This window comes from Dioscorea cayenensis, chromosome 15, assembly GCF_009730915.1.
Source record: "Dioscorea cayenensis subsp. rotundata cultivar TDr96_F1 chromosome 15, TDr96_F1_v2_PseudoChromosome.rev07_lg8_w22 25.fasta, whole genome shotgun sequence".
In the NCBI taxonomy this organism is placed as follows: Eukaryota; Viridiplantae; Streptophyta; class Magnoliopsida; order Dioscoreales; family Dioscoreaceae; genus Dioscorea; species Dioscorea cayenensis.
The window spans coordinates 12,825,867-12,841,747 of NC_052485.1; the positions used below are offsets into that span (position 1 = coordinate 12,825,867).

General features: G+C 36.6%; 1 protein-coding gene across 1 annotated transcript; it reads right to left on the minus strand.

The window, feature by feature from the left end:
* Positions 1–11,895: 11,895 nt before the first annotated feature.
* Positions 11,896–12,508, minus strand: LOC120278011. The gene has a single exon (XM_039284896.1). The coding sequence runs from the start codon at positions 12,503–12,505 to the stop codon at positions 11,987–11,989; it is 519 nt and encodes a 172-aa protein (XP_039140830.1). The 5' UTR covers positions 12,506–12,508; the 3' UTR covers positions 11,896–11,986.
* Positions 12,509–15,881: the final 3,373 nt, after the last annotated feature.

The window sequence follows — 15,881 nt, forward strand, 5'->3', positions numbered from 1 at the left end:
CAACCGTGACCAACCCTCACACTATGCCTCGGTGGAAAGTGATACTCTCGATACTTCACACAGTGTGGGGTTGCATAAAGATTTAGGGACTCCAAGTGATAAACCATACTCCCTAATATAGATCTAACCCTTTGGTCTAGGCGAAAGACCCCTAGTCACAATTAAGCCACAACACTAAGATTTACTTCAACACTTCACTCTGTTGCTCACGCAACTAAGCCCCAATGGAGTTTGTCTCTTAGCACATTACTCTATTGTGACCACAAAGAACTCTTGAAACGTGGAGGTAGGATAAATCACATTGGAAGGGAAATGGGACGTTCCGCTACCTCTCGACTCACCCTCTCGACCCTCTCCAACCTAGCTTTGTTTAACCCTCATGGTGTGTCACTCATCCACAAGGATTACCAAGATAGATTCTCAACCCTAGTGTCACTCTAAGGGAAAATCAATTCAATAAGCATTCAAGGTTGGAACTCAATTAAAAACATCAATTAAATAAACATAATGAAAGATCAATGAAACAAAATCATCCTAGTGTTTACAAGTCCAAGCACCCACTAGGGGTTTAGCTCTCCATGGAGCAAGATACAATCAATAATGAAATTAAATGTAAAAGCATGCAATCCATAGGTAAAACCCCCTTGTAGTCTATATCGATGGTCTTGTGGAGTTGTCTCGTCTTCTCCACGGATTCCCTCATCAAGCCTAGGGTACACCTCGCCGAATTGATGCCGACAAAAGCTCCCCCAATAACTATCTTCCGAAGGAACGCGGTGTCGAAGGCCGTAAAACCACTCCAAGGACCTAGCCAAAGCCTCTCCAAACCCCAGTCATGAGTGCTTCCAAAGATGGGGAAAAGATGATAAAAGAATTCCTTAAAACGTTAGAAATCACGGCTTTTATAGGGGCTGAAATCGGGCATCCACACAGCCATGTGGAATTTCCACACACCCGTGTGAATTTCCAGGGATCGATTTCCTGCGAGCTGTGAACAGTAACTGCTACAATACTTTTGTTACAACGATTTACTATAGTAAATTACTACAGTACTTCGCCAAAATACTCCCGAATCTACACTTTTCATCGATGCCACATGAATGGGCACTCATCCATGTGGTAGATTGCGTTGCGTCTTCAATACAAGCCACATTGACGAAAATTTTGCTAGCATTGCACAAGTTGGAACACATGAGTATGACTATCTTTGTGTCCCTCCAATTTGTATGTTCGCTCGAGCACAATGGAGGTTGGCATACACTCACATGTCTTTGAGCACAACTTGTGTTTTCACGTTTGTTCAATCTAAGACTTCATCAAAAATTGCATTAACGATCTACTTTTGGTTCCTTTCTTCCGCACTTGTCTCCACAATCCTTCATGCACAAAAGAACACAAATACACATGCATAAGCAATAAAATCTGAGATAAGTAATGCTCAATGTAAAAAAAGAATACTTCGTATTACTAATACACATGCACTTATCAGAATACAGAGAAGAAGAGGGGAATAAGGAGAGCAGAGATGGGAGAAGAGAGCTAAGAGAAAGAGAGAGGAAAAGTTGAGAAAACTATGGCCAAAGATGCCATCCCTTTCATTACTCATTCTGATATATAGTAGATCCCTGAGAATCATTACAATTTGTAACTAATTGTCCACTCTAGAATTTATCAAACACCTCCTATGCCAAGACACTACCCCCATTGTAACAACCTTGTAATAAACTACAAATACTAGGAATTATAATTCATTTATTCAGTAACTACTAATTAAGGCTGGTATTAACAGCTCCCATAACAAAATTGTTATACCCAGTGTTTACTGTAGATTACTATAGCCCATTTCTATAGATTTTCAGCCCGTTACTGTAGCAGCCTGATCCTGTAGCAAACCGGTTCTGTAGCGACTTGTTCCTGTAGAAGCCTGGTTTGATAGAGGCCTGGTACTGTAGCATTTCCGAGGTTACTGTAGCACCGGCAATCTTTAGTTGTTTCTTTGATTTCTTTGGATTAGATTGAAGCTAAAACCCCTAGGAACTCATTGGGAACCTTTAAACCTAGTTTTGAGCTAATCTTAGGATCGAATTAGGGTGGTTTGTTAGAAAACTTAGGGTTTTTCTTGTTTGTTTGTTTTTGCTAATTTTTTTGTGGTGTTTTGTTATGCTTTGGCAAGGAGAAGAAGTCTTGGCTCGAGGCAAAGACTTAGCCGAGGAGTAGCTTGCGAGGAAGATAAATTGCCGATCCTGTGAGTGGAATTATTTAGCATAGCTTTATTAGAAGAATGCCAATAGCTATATATATATATATATATATATATGCATTTCATGTTTTAAGTAAGTTTTATTGATTTATACTTGTTTGGTAATTTGGTGAATGATAATTATTGTTGAGGCAAATCTTGGATGTCTCTTTTTGGCTTTTTGTTTTTGTTATCGTGGAAATTGTGATTGATATATGTATCCATGAGTTTGTGAAATCATTATTTTTGTTTGAAACTTGAGTTTTGTTATGAAAAATCTTTGATTTGGTGAAATCCTAGGCTTGAAGCAAATTTTTGGATTGTTGAAAGGAAAAAGGATTTCCATGTTGTTGCTTGTGTTGGGACTTGCAAATTATTTTTGTGTTAAAAAGTTTGGGCTTTGCTTATGTGTTTATCTTGTCCTCGTGCAAATGGCGAGGTATTCTTGATTTATGATCATGGATGGATATTGTACTCGAGTGGAGTTGTATTTTATTGTGGTGATTGTTTTGGTGATATCCCTCTGCGGTAGGGCGGTCTTCACGACCCGACCTTTTTGAGGTGGCGTGTCGGCCGGCTGATTACTCTGAGGGCCGGTTCGGTGGGAGTGTAGAGCCCCGACTGGATATTCATCGAGTAGCCGAGTCACCAACCGGTGAGCTGATGGGTCAACGTCGAGGGCATGAGTACCTTGGCGGCTCTGAACCTAGCCATGGCCACGAAGGTTTAGAGAGTTTTCTGAGACCATGTTATGTTGGGTGAGTGTTGGGTATTGTGTTTATTTATTTCAAACCCATGATATTTTGTTGTTCTACTTGTATTTAAAACCATGTTTTATAATTTTTGTGTTGTAAACCCTAGTTGGGGTAAAAAGGGTTTTCTTGGTATTGTTATGTTGTTTTACTTCTTTTTAAAGACTTCTATTATGCATGTTGAAGTTTCTAAACTAGTATTATTTTTTTGTAAAACATGTATTTTTGATGATTTTTGTTATTATTTTTTTCTTTGTTGGTGTATTTTTTTACGCTAAGGTTGTGCTAACCTCCCTCACTTTGAGTAACTTGAGTTACTCATCCCTCTTTCTTCCTCCCGATCCATTGCGGGTAGTAGGTGTGGCCAGTGTGGCGGCGTCTTGGGCATTTACTACTATTCTATCATCATTGTATTTTCTTCAGTTCATGTATGTTGTTGTTGTCATGGAACATGTTATAAGACCTATGGATCCACTAGTGTGTAGAAAACTTGTTGCATGGTTTAGTATTTAAATACTCTTAAACTTACGTGTATTACCATTTCCTCATTTTGTTGTTAGGGGTTGTTTCCCCGTGTATTTTTGTGAACCTCTATATTTCACTGTATCCTATTGTTGTTGTTATTCTGCATCGTTGTGTAACATTGTTTTTTTCATTCTATATCTGCGATATGTATATTGTTGAATTCAAGGTGTGTTGATTAGCCTTGCGGCATCCTGAGGGTTGAGTGGCGGGGTATCCCTCCTCGGGATTGCTTTGCGGCGATTGTCGCGTCCGTGGGCCCGCGGGTCGGGCGTGACAATTTTATTAGTATCGAGCTATTGGTTTAGACTAATAGTCGTAACTTATTCTTGTCTTTGACTGTCTTACGTAGTAACTAGTGGATCCGAGTTAGAGTTGAGCATGTAGCATTGTTGCATATAGGAATTGATTTTTGAAAGTTCTTTTTGGTGTCTTTTTCGGTAAAAAAATGCCCGAGTCTGACGCCCTGCGCACCTGCGATGGGAGCGATTGCTCCTAGCTGTTGAGCCTACTCTTTGCACCGCCTAGAGGTGGGACGGCGTGGAGTGCCATCTCCACCGTCCTCTCGCTCGCCCGCCTAGGCGGGAGGCCAATTCTAGGCATGCACTGCCGTAGCGGCGTCGGTGCATGGTCCTAGAGTACTGAGCACTGTGCCCCGGACCCCGAGTGCCCGAGTTAGCTCCGTCCCCGAGGCGATGCGGGCCTTGAGCCTATTGGGACAATCGAGATAAGCGGCCAGACCTATCGGGGAGTTCGAGAGACTTCATGAGCTTTTGGAGCATGTATGGAGAGGATGTACCGATGCTGCTGACCCTGCAGCTTCGACACCACCCGAATGCGATCGGTTCCCCTAGTCCCTGCGAGAGGGGCAGTGAGGGTCCGGCCCGGAGTTTGTTCTTGTCTAAGCTCACGAAGGAAGCCCAGGCAGTTAGGGCTGCGAGTTCTTTTTGATGGCACGAGCGATGCCATGGTTGCCAAAGAGTGGCTAAAGCGGGTGATAGCTACTTTCGACGACATGGTTCTAGAAGAAGACACGAGGCTCAAGGTTGCTACGAGGTTACTTGAGGGCGAGCCGGAGTTTGGTGGGAAAAGTCGCAGAAGGTCGTTCCCGTGTTGTTTTGAGTTGGTCGATTTTTTCGGAGGGAGTTTGACGAGGAGTACTACACCCGTTTCCATAGAGACCCGAGAAAAGGCGGGGAGTTCATGCGGTTGAACCGAGGGTAGCGAGATCTGTGACGAGTATGAGGCGAAATTAAAGGACCTAGCAAACTTTGTACGAGGCTGGTAGGTTCGAGGAAGTTCTATGTTGAAGTTCGAGGCGGGACTGAACCTCGGCGTTCGGGGAGAGGATGGCGATCCGAGGAAACCCGAGTTTTAAGGAAGTAGTGCGGTTGGCCCTTGACGAGAAAAAGTTGGTCTGGAAGGCGAGCGAATCCGTGAAAAGCATCGAGTAAGAGGAGAGGTGCGAAATGAGTCAATCCTCAAAGAAGAGCGGTGAGAGTTCATCTAGTGGTGCACCTTGAGTTGGTTTCTTGAGGGTTCCACCGGCCCGGACCAGTGAGCGGCGAGTTCACTACCGAGGCGGTGTGTCGAGTGCTGAGATCGGCCGAGGGAACTATGCGGCGGTGTTGGGAATTGTCATAAGTTCCATGGAGGGCGATGTCGAGAACCCGCGAGATGTTGATCGGTGTGGACAAGCGGATCACATCGAGGCGCGGTGTCCACTGTTGACCCGTGGGGACCCTACTCGGGGACTTAATCCGAGTCATCCTACTCGATCTAGAGGTTCGCGACTGCGGCTCGAGCACGAGACCACCGCTACAAGATCCGTGGCAGCGAGCAACACCCCTCGATCGGGGAGGATCACGCCCGCAGACTAGATTTCAGACCAGGATCTTTGCCCTGACTAATGAAGAGCCTAAGGGTGAAGCGGACATGATCACAGGTACAATGTCTATCTTTTGTTTGATGCATGTGTATTGTTAGACTCTGAGTCATAGAGGTCTTTTGTCGGGTAAGAAGGAAATTTCGAGGGCGAAATTTTTCTTAAGAAGCGAGAATGTTATACCCGGTGTTCTTTCGTGAGATTACTATAGCCCATTTCTATAGATTTTTCGAGCCCGTTCTTGTAGCGACTGATCCTGTAGCAAATCGGGTTACTGTAGCGACTTGTTCTGTAGAAAGCTCTGGTTTGATAGAGGCACTGATCTTGTAGCATCCCGTTCTTATGTGACCGAAAAAATTTTTCCCTTAAAAACATTTCTTCTTCTTCTTTTTCTTCTTCTCTTCTTCTTTCCTTGTCTTGGCCGAACCTTCCCATTTTCTTATCCCGGCGAAGTTTTCCGGCGAACCAAGCATCCTATCTCTTCCTCCTTCACCATTGAGCTTGGTAAGCATAGATTTATGGTTTTATACCGTATTTATTCTTGTATTTTCCTTGTTTTAGTTTTTTTTCAAAAACCTAGAATTTCTCCATGGATTTGCATGTTTATAGGTTTAAATTGAAGCCATTGAATTGTTGATCTTGTGTGAGAATGTTGTAGAAGAAAAATTTGTGATTTAGAGTTGTAAATTGGGAGAAAAACCATAGTATAGGGCTCGGTTTCTTGTAGCATTTCCGAGGATTCTTGTAGCACCGGCAATCTTTAGTTGTTTCTTTGATTTCTTTGGATTAGATTGAAGCTAAAACCCCTAGGAACTCATTGGGAACCTTTAAACCTAGTTTTTGAGCTAATCTTAGGATCGAATTAGGGTGGTTTGTTAGAAAACTTAGGGGTTTTTTTCTTGTTTGTTTTGTTTTTGCTAATTTTTTTGTGGTGTTTTTGTTATGCTTTTGGCAAGGAGAAGAAGTCTTGGCTCGAGGCAAAGACTTAGCCGAGGAGTAGCTTGCGAGGAAGATAAATTGCCGATCCCTGTGAGTGGAATTATTTAGCATAGCTTTATTAGAAGAATGCCAATAGCTATATATATATATATATATATATATGCATTTCATGTTTTAAGTAAGTTTTATTGATTTATACTTGTTTGGTAATTTGGTGAATGATAATTATTGTTGAGGCAAATCTTGGATGTCTCTTTTTGGCTTTTTGTTTTTGTTATCGTGGAAATTGTGATTGATATATGTATCCATGAGTTTGTGAAATCATTATTTTTGTTTGAAACTTGAGTTTTTGTTATGAAAAATCTTTGATTTGGTGAAATCCTAGGCTTGAAGCAAATTTTTGGATTGTTGAAAGGAAAAAGGATTTCCATGTTGTTGCTTGTGTTGGGACTTGCAAATTATTTTTGTGTTAAAAAGTTTGGGCTTTGCTTATGTGTTTATCTTGTCCTCGTGCAAATGGCCGAGGTATTCTTGATTTATGATCATGGATGGATATTGTACTCGAGTGGAGTTGTATTTTATTGTGGTGATTGTTTTGGTGATATCCTCTCTGCGATGGGCGGTCTTCACGGCCGACCTTTTTGAGGTGGCGTGTCGGCCAGGGCTGATTACTCTGAGGGCGATTCGGTGGGAGTGTAGAGCCACGGCTGGATATTCATCGGGTAGCCGGAGTCACCAACCGGTGAGCTGATGGGTCAACGTCGAGGGCATGAGTACCTTGGCGGCTACGAACCTAGCCATGGCCACGGCGAAGGTTTAGAGAGTTTTCTAGACCATGTTATGTTGGGTGAGTGTTGGGTATTGTGTTTATTTATTTCAAACCCATGATATTTTTGTTGTTCTACTTGTATTTAAAAACCATGTTTTATAATTTTTTTGTGTTGTAAACCCTAGTTGGGGTAAAAAGGGTTTTCTTGGTATTGTTATGTTGTTTTACTTCTTTTTAAAGACTTCTATTATGCATGTTGAAGTTTCTAAACTAGTATTATTTTTTTGTAAAAACATGTATTTTTGATGATTTTTGTTATTATTTTTTTCTTTGTTGGTGTATTTTTTTACGCTAAGGTTGTGCTAACCTCCCTCACTCGAGTAACTTGAGTTACTCATCCCTCTTTCTTCCTCCCAGTCTGTTGCAGGTAGTAGGTGTGACCGTGTGGCAGCGTACTGGGCATTTACTACTATTCTATCATCTGTTGTATTTTCTTCAGTTCATGTATGTTGTTGTTGTCATGGAACATGTTATAAGACCTATGGATCCACTAGTGTGTAGAAAACTTGTTGCATGGTTTAGTATTTAAATACTCTTAAACTTCTGTGTATTACCATTTCCTACTGTTGTTAGGGTTGTTTCCCTGTGTATTTTGTGAACCTCTATATTTCCTGTATCCTATTGTTGTTGTTATTCTTGTCGTTTGTGTAACATTGTTTTTTCATTCTATATCTGCGATATGTATATTGTTGAATTCCAGGTGTGTTGATTAGCCTTGCGGCATCCTGAGGGTTGAGTGGCGGGGTATCCCTCCTCGGGATTGCTGCGGCGATTGTCGCGTCCCGTGGGCCCGCGGGTCGGGGCGTGACAAAAATCATCAAACTTGTGTTATGCTTCCCTTGATTCTTTCTTGAACTTCGCCCAAAGGGAGCATTATCTGGTCGCCTCCTTTGAATGAACTCCTTGCAACAAAGACGCACTGGGATGTTGACATGGCTGGACAAATTGTAATGAGTACTACTCAGATGATAAAATCTTCTAAAAATAAAATAGTAGGCAATCAGAATTTCGCGATCACCCATGTGCAATTGAAGTCTACCAGATTCTTAGAGCATTTAAACTATTCTTGTTTCTGTTTTTAAGTCAAAATTCTATTGCTATCCTATAGTAGGAAGCTGTTTGTCCAATGCGTAGCTTGATTCACTGCTCTTTTGATGCCCTTTCTTGTACAACATTTATGTATAAATTCTGCACTTATGATTCAATTAGTGGATATTGCCAGCCTCAAAACCTTTGTTCTCTCTTGCTTGAAATCAATATAACTCAACATTCTTTATTTAAAGTTAGACCAGACATATGATTACAATCAACCAAACAATTTTTAAATCATTATATGGAGCATAACTCAATTTACATACTGAAATATATAATTTACATGGCTTTCATCACCTCTCCTCCACTCTATCCACCAGAGCCATATAATATGGACTGAGAGAGCTAGCTACAAGTCAATAGCAAAGAGAGCTACAAGTCAATGAAATTATATTTCTTGTTTTTTCTGGGAAATCATTGCCCACAAGGCATGGTATGCTGCTCCAGAAAGCTCTTGTTATCAATAGTTTATAACCACAACGTCCATAATTGATAAAACTTGAGAATATAAATTCATAAATGAAGCCAGGACAAGTAACAGTGAAAAGCTACTTGTGTTCCTAAACCATGTGGCGTGGAGCAGTCCTTATCCATCATGCCAAATGGCAGTGTTCCTGCGTTTTCATTACACATGAGTGCAATTCAATTATAAGGGAATTTAGGATTTACATAATTATATATTATCATAAACTATATACTATTTTAACTGATCTTGCTATTTCTCTGCACCAACCTCTACTCAGTATCACTATCGCAATTTTCAGCTGTCTCATCTTGATTCATGATTACTTCTTTTTTATATATATTTAACAGAAGAAAACAAAGAAGATTACAAACCTCAATATCTCTCATTTGATTGATAGATATGTGCTTTTGTTGTTATCAAGCCAGTAATGCATTCATGTATTGAGACCTTGCTTTGGATTGGACAAGTGAGTGTGTTGTTTGTTTGTGTTTAGGAATGAGACAACTCCTGTGTTTTTACATATATATCCTTGTAAACATATGAAATTATGTTGGTATCTGAGTTTTCTTGCTTTTCCCTTATGCACAGTCTTGAGTTGAGTGAATTATTCATTATCATTCAAACAATTAATTGCAAATTTTCTTCTGTTTTTTATGCTCACACCTTTTACTTTTTAATACTTTTTATCTTTGTTTGTAATGTATTTTGTTTTCATATGCATTGTTTGTTATAATTTTATTCATTTAAGAAATAAATTTGTTTTTAGAAATATAGTGCAGGTATATTTGACATGATAGAGGGTTCAAAGATCGAAATTAGTATCTTATTTAAAAAAAATAGTAAACCCGATTAAATAAATTAAGGTTGTTTCATTAGAGAATTAATAATTTAACAAATTAAGAATTATATGTATATAGATATATAATATTATGGTGGAATGTGTTTCTTATTTGAATTGATGTGGTTTATCTAATTTTTTTTTTTACAAAAACTTATGGTGTAATAACTTGAGATTTTACCATGGAGTAATATATTAAAAGAAGTATATGAGGGTATATGTGTCAATTCATGCTTCTATCTTGTATGTTTTCTAGAAAAAAATACCATATTTGTGCGTATTTCTAGAAAATAGTATTTTATTTCTCTGGTTTACAAATCTTTTATCAACAATTTATTAATTGAAGAAATACAACTGTATTTAAATTTCATGCATATAACTTAGTCAAAATAAATCTATGGATCAAAGGGATGCCATGCTTGCATAAAATTCTGTTGGCAATTTTATATTTAAGAATTACTTGCATGTTGGTCTAAAGCACAAAGGAAACTAATTAATCAGTTGCCTAGAGCAGGTCTAAGTGTCTAAGAGGACAAAGGTTCATCTTTTAATCCAAATCAATCAAGATGAGATATGATTAGATATGATATAATAATAAAATATGAAGGATTTAATTAGTGCTTATTAATTTGATCATTTTAACTGCAAACTTTGGTGACTCTGGCAAATCTTTTTTTTAATTCTTTATATTAATAAATTCCAAAAGGCACACTGCTGAGGTAATTATATTTAGGAATTCATTCCTTGTTGTGCAAAGGCCAAATTTAAGACAAAATGATGAGAAGACAAGATTTATATATATATATATATATATATTCAAAAGTTTAGTCACTGTACCTCTATCAAAATTATAATTTTTTTGGTTTATATATTATATATTATGTAAAACACCAAAATTACACATATACTATGATAAAGTTAATCCCTCTTTTCGTTTATACGGATTAAAAATTAAAAAAATTGTATATATACATCATAATTAACAATGAGTTATTGCGTGAATTATTAAATTATTTCGCAAAAGAAAAAGGATTTGTTGGTCACCGGTTGGATATCTTAGGATTTATTTTATCAACTTTCTCATTGTCATAAATATAAAGATTATTCAAAAGTAATGAATTTTTGGTACATTTAAATTTATTTAATAAATAGCTATACTTTAAAATATAAAAATCATGAGGTGTGGAGTGTATATACATAATATAATCATCTATACAATGTACGTATGACATGTATATATGTGTACATATGTAAGATTCTCATTTATTGATATATATATGTGGCTTTAGTTGGGTTTTATAAAGTTTGGCCAACATTTGGATGCTTGGAATTGTTTTGTAAGAAAAATTGACGCAATTATTGTCAGATATTAAAATTTTAATTTTTTTAATTAATGATAGTTATCTATTATTTTTAAATTAATTATTAAATGTATTTATATCAATAATTAAATCTTCTAATTAGCTTGAAATCTTTGACAGTGTAAAAAGGGGGCACATCTAGATGGATATATATATATATATATATATTCTTGTTTTTAATCTACCCCAAATTAATATTGTGGAAAATTAAACGAAAATAAATTGGTAGCTATTATTAAGACAAATAAATATTAAAATTACTGATGATTATTTTGTTGATTGTTTATTGTGATTATTAAAGTTTCTCACTTGTTTTTGTTTTGGGTTTCCGCAGTTCCTGAGCAAAAAAGACAAAAGCTTGAGGATGCTTCACATACAGTCAAGTGGAGCCTGAAGTTTGTTGAGCCCAGGAGGGGAGAGTCTAGCAGCCCCTGATCTCCATGGGTAGATCCTAGTGGTTTTTTCCCACACTAAGATGTTGTTTTATCCTTCTGTTCCTTCCCACATCTAGTGCACCTGATTTTTGTCTTGTATGTTGTTATTTAGTACTGCTCAGCCTCTCTGGCTGTATTACTTTCTTTACTTGTAAATTTCCTAATTTGTTATCAGGTTGTGTTCTACTTTTATTAAATTGTGATTTATCCACTTAAAAAAAATATTAAAATTACCTCAAAGTTTTATCTTTTCAAGGAATTAAAGATCCATCTTTTCATTTACAGATTCATGTCATGATCATCACATATTGGCCATAGAGTGATACACATTTAGTGGTTGCCAATGCATTTAACATGAGGCCTTCTTTATACACTAACCTTACTTATCAAATAGCTACTCTTGTAAATCAGTACTTGAATTTTCTTTTCTTTTTCTTTTTTTGGCGTGAGATGAATGAGCAAAGAATGCACTTGATTTGGAAAAACCCATGCATTGAGAAGCATGTACAAAAATACAAAAAAGAAACAAAGAAAGTGCTAGCAAGAAAAAAAAACACAAACAAACCCTTCCATTATTAATTCTTACATATGATGATCTACATAAAACTCTAGAAAACTAAATTTCCAATTCACTCATTTACCATTTCCTCATGAAGCTCAATCTCCTTGAACTTCTTGATGAACTCCTCCACCCTCCTGTTCAGCTCTTCATCAGACATATTTACATACTCGCTACTAGTCTCTTGACTTGCTGTCTGCAGGTTTAATTCTCCATTCTTTATTGTTAACTGCTGTTCCACTGTCATCTCATGAACTATCTCTTCTTGAGGTTTTTGAGAGTGCTCATCATCTTTGTGTCTCTCCTTAGGAACATTAATGGAAGGGATGGAATATGAACTCTTGGAATAGCTTCTATGCTTTAGGTACTCATCATAGACGCTGTAATTCTCACTCGATGAAGACGAAAAGACGCCGGAATCTGTTGCGATGATTATAATGATGGTGTTGGAGATGATAAACCAAAAAACAGTGTCAGTGAAGAGGGTAGAAGGTGGTACATGCATTGCATAAAGAACAGGAAGAGAGATGACCAACATGGACATGGAGATCATCTTTGTTTTTGGACTGGCAAAAGGAAGTTGTCCCATGTCTCTTCTACTAGCTACAAGCATAAGCCATTCTGAAAGGGAAAAATGGGTGGTTTTATAGGCCAAAGGAAGAGTAAATTAAATGATTGATTGAATTTAGATGGTTGTAGAGTTATGGACAAGTGGACAAAATAATTGTGAAATGATGTATCTGATATATATAATACAAGGAAATGGTGAATTGTATGAATGATTGGGACTTTGGAGTTTGATTTTATTGGAGGAAGTTTGAAGAGTGTATTTAGTTTTGGTAACAAATTAGATGGTGCAGAAAGAAACCTGCCAGCTTTGCACGTAGGTTTGGTGAATCCCAATAGCAGTGAGTTGAGTGTGATCATAAGTTATTTTGCTAGATTTGAGATTAGTCTTCATCAGTGACATCATTTGTGGTTGAGATTGAGTCCTTCATGATCAGGAGTTGGAGGCATTGGTGGTTGACATTGATTATTTTATTAATTATCCAATTTGATTAAATTACTTGGTTAATTAATCTCAACTTTAATCTAAAGGATATATATTAATTGGACAATTTGGAAAGAAGGATTGAGCAAAATGGTGGTACTTCCATGCCATATTCCCAATTGAGACACCTGCTAAGAGTTTGGGGAAAAGAGGTCTTTTTTGAATCAATGGTTTTCAGAGACTTGACAACGTGCCTTGCTGCCATTTCTTTGATGATATGGTCCTCTAGTTTCAGCAAACTTTCGAGTTCTATTTGGGGTTTTTAATAAAAAATGTATGAGAAGTAATTAAGATCAAGGGCTAGAGACAGAAAAGCATTTGAGAGACAAACTACGGATAGATCTCGACAAGGGAAAACACCAAAGGTTTTAAGACATTTTTTTTTTAAAAAAAAACTAAGTAAATTTTCATTTATACCATACTATATTTTACATTTTTATTCTTCAACTTTAGAAATATAAAATTTTGAAGTCATATATAGCAAATTTTATTTAATTTCATTCTTGGAGTTCTGTAGTAATTCATTTCAATGTGACATGTATCCTGCTGAGAATTAATATAGAAAAGATATCCATATAAATTTATTAGACATGTGGCATGAACTGAGCCATGAACCCAAATAAGGGTGGTTGACCATCCAAAGCGGGAATGAATTTCCATACCAATGAAATCTAATCCATCAGCCCTTAAGCTGAACTTGCAGCCTTCTTTGTTCCCTCTTAGTTGATGGGAATGACAGCATAAAGATCCATTTTGAAGAATCTTCATCAGGATAAATATGAGAAGGACAACTTGAACAAGGGAGAGAAAGAGAGGCAAGTTCGACCACCATCAAGAATAAAAGCCTCATCGTCATGAGAGAGTGTAACACCTCCTTTTTTGCTAGTCAAAAGAAATCTCAATCATCTACTCTTGAAAAATGGATGGCAAGGGGTGAGCTGACGGTTCAGTAAGTACAATATTTATACAATTATATAGGTAATCATATAATGATATATATATATATATATATATATATATAATAATATGAAATTAACCATATCAATTAAATTACATGAATAGTCGAATATTACACATAATTAATCATACCAATCTAAAATTCATAAACCATTACTTATTCTATACCATCATTAATTTTCTTTTTTTTGTTTGGGCCCTTTTTGACCTAACAAAGTATGTCCAATGGTCTAATGGCCATATCTCTCTCCCCAGGCAGGCATTATCATCGCTTAAATGGACACGCGTCTTAATCTCATCAATCTCAGATACTGCTATTGTCACCTATATGGACACAGTACCGTGACACCTTATCGTTGCCTATATAGACATGTCAGCACCTTATCGTCGTCTTTATTGATAGGTGCAAGAAAGATCACAACACAATATAAATCTTTAGTCTAAAGGGCATACCCAGGCAAGGAAAGCACTAGTCATCTACTATTTTCCTATTATTACATATCTCACGCTATAACATCGAACTAATCTCACTCTACCATATATTTCTATTATCTTCTTCCCAACACAACTATATCTCAAACAAAACAATTTATTTCTATCTTATGATAATATAAATTTTAACATGCCATCAATCTAAGAGCAACAACATTGTAATTATATATATATATATATATATATATATATATATATATATATATATATATATATATATATATATTCATATATTGAAGCTTACATCCATATACAAAACACTTAAAACAATCACTCAACCAATAATCCCAATCAGAGATATGAATTAACATAATCGAACATACAATCTCATATAAGCATAAATAAAGTACTTACAACACTCACTCTATCCAATAATTCAATCAAATATATAAATTAATATAATCAAAAGTACAATACCACATAAGCATAAATAAAGTACTTACCTCTCACTCAACGCTATACCAAGTTTGTGCAACCCTCTACTTCACCTCTATCTTACTCTCTTGTTAACCGATATTGAATGTAAATAGATCTAACCCTCTATATGGGAAAAATTTGACCGCTTTGTGAGGAAAATAAGAGAATAGCTTAGGGTTAAGAATATATCTATATATAGATTTTTGTTTATCCACATTAATCACTAGAATTTACTTTAATTCTATGTTATACCTTTTTTCATATTGACCCCTAGCATTTACTTTATTTTTGTTTCAACCCTTGTAACTTAACAATGACTATTAAATTTTTTTTACTCAAAAATTATATTATTCTAGTATAAATATAGACAATAGTAAAATTTTAATTGTGAATATAGTTAGAGTTTTTAATTTTGGGGAGGTTATTGAGAGAGATTTCCATGTCAGCAAATTAGTGATGTCTTGGGGGGAAACATTAATAAGAAGCTAAGAATTTTGGTCATGGCATAAAGCATGCATAGCCATAACTCTCCTTTACAGGAGGAAAGCTTCTTAGAGCATAAAAATATGCTAGGACACAAAGAGAATTGTCAAGACTAGCTCTCACTTTGAAGAAGGAAAGATCAAGAGTAGAGATATTAGGTTTTTGAAAAAAAAAAGATTGTGGTAATAACTAAAGTACTTTGCAACATGGAGTGGTAAGCATCCTGATCTCCTCAAGTCTACCAAGGAGGAGTGATAAATTCCTCAGAGATAAAGAAAACGTTTAATTACTCAAGCCCCATTACTAGGAGATAGAGTAAGAGCAAGAAATGAAGCAAAACCTATTTAGATGAGTACTACATGTTTCCCCTAAAGATCATCTCAAGACTACCTCGCCTAAGGGGAAATAGGCTATTGAAAAGGCATATGAATTGTTTTAATATTCATTTTTTGAGATTCTTGACACTACACTCCTAATGGTATTCATGCACTATCGATTAAACCTAAAATGGTACCTCGAATCCTATTGATTATCTTAATTCTTTCATGCTAGTGTTTATGTTGGC

What these genes read in the sequence shown, in the direction of transcription:
- LOC120278011 (XM_039284896.1), bottom strand. Translation starts at nt 12,505, where the DNA reads ATGGGACAACTTCCTTTTGCCAGTCCAAAAACAAAGATGATCTCCATG.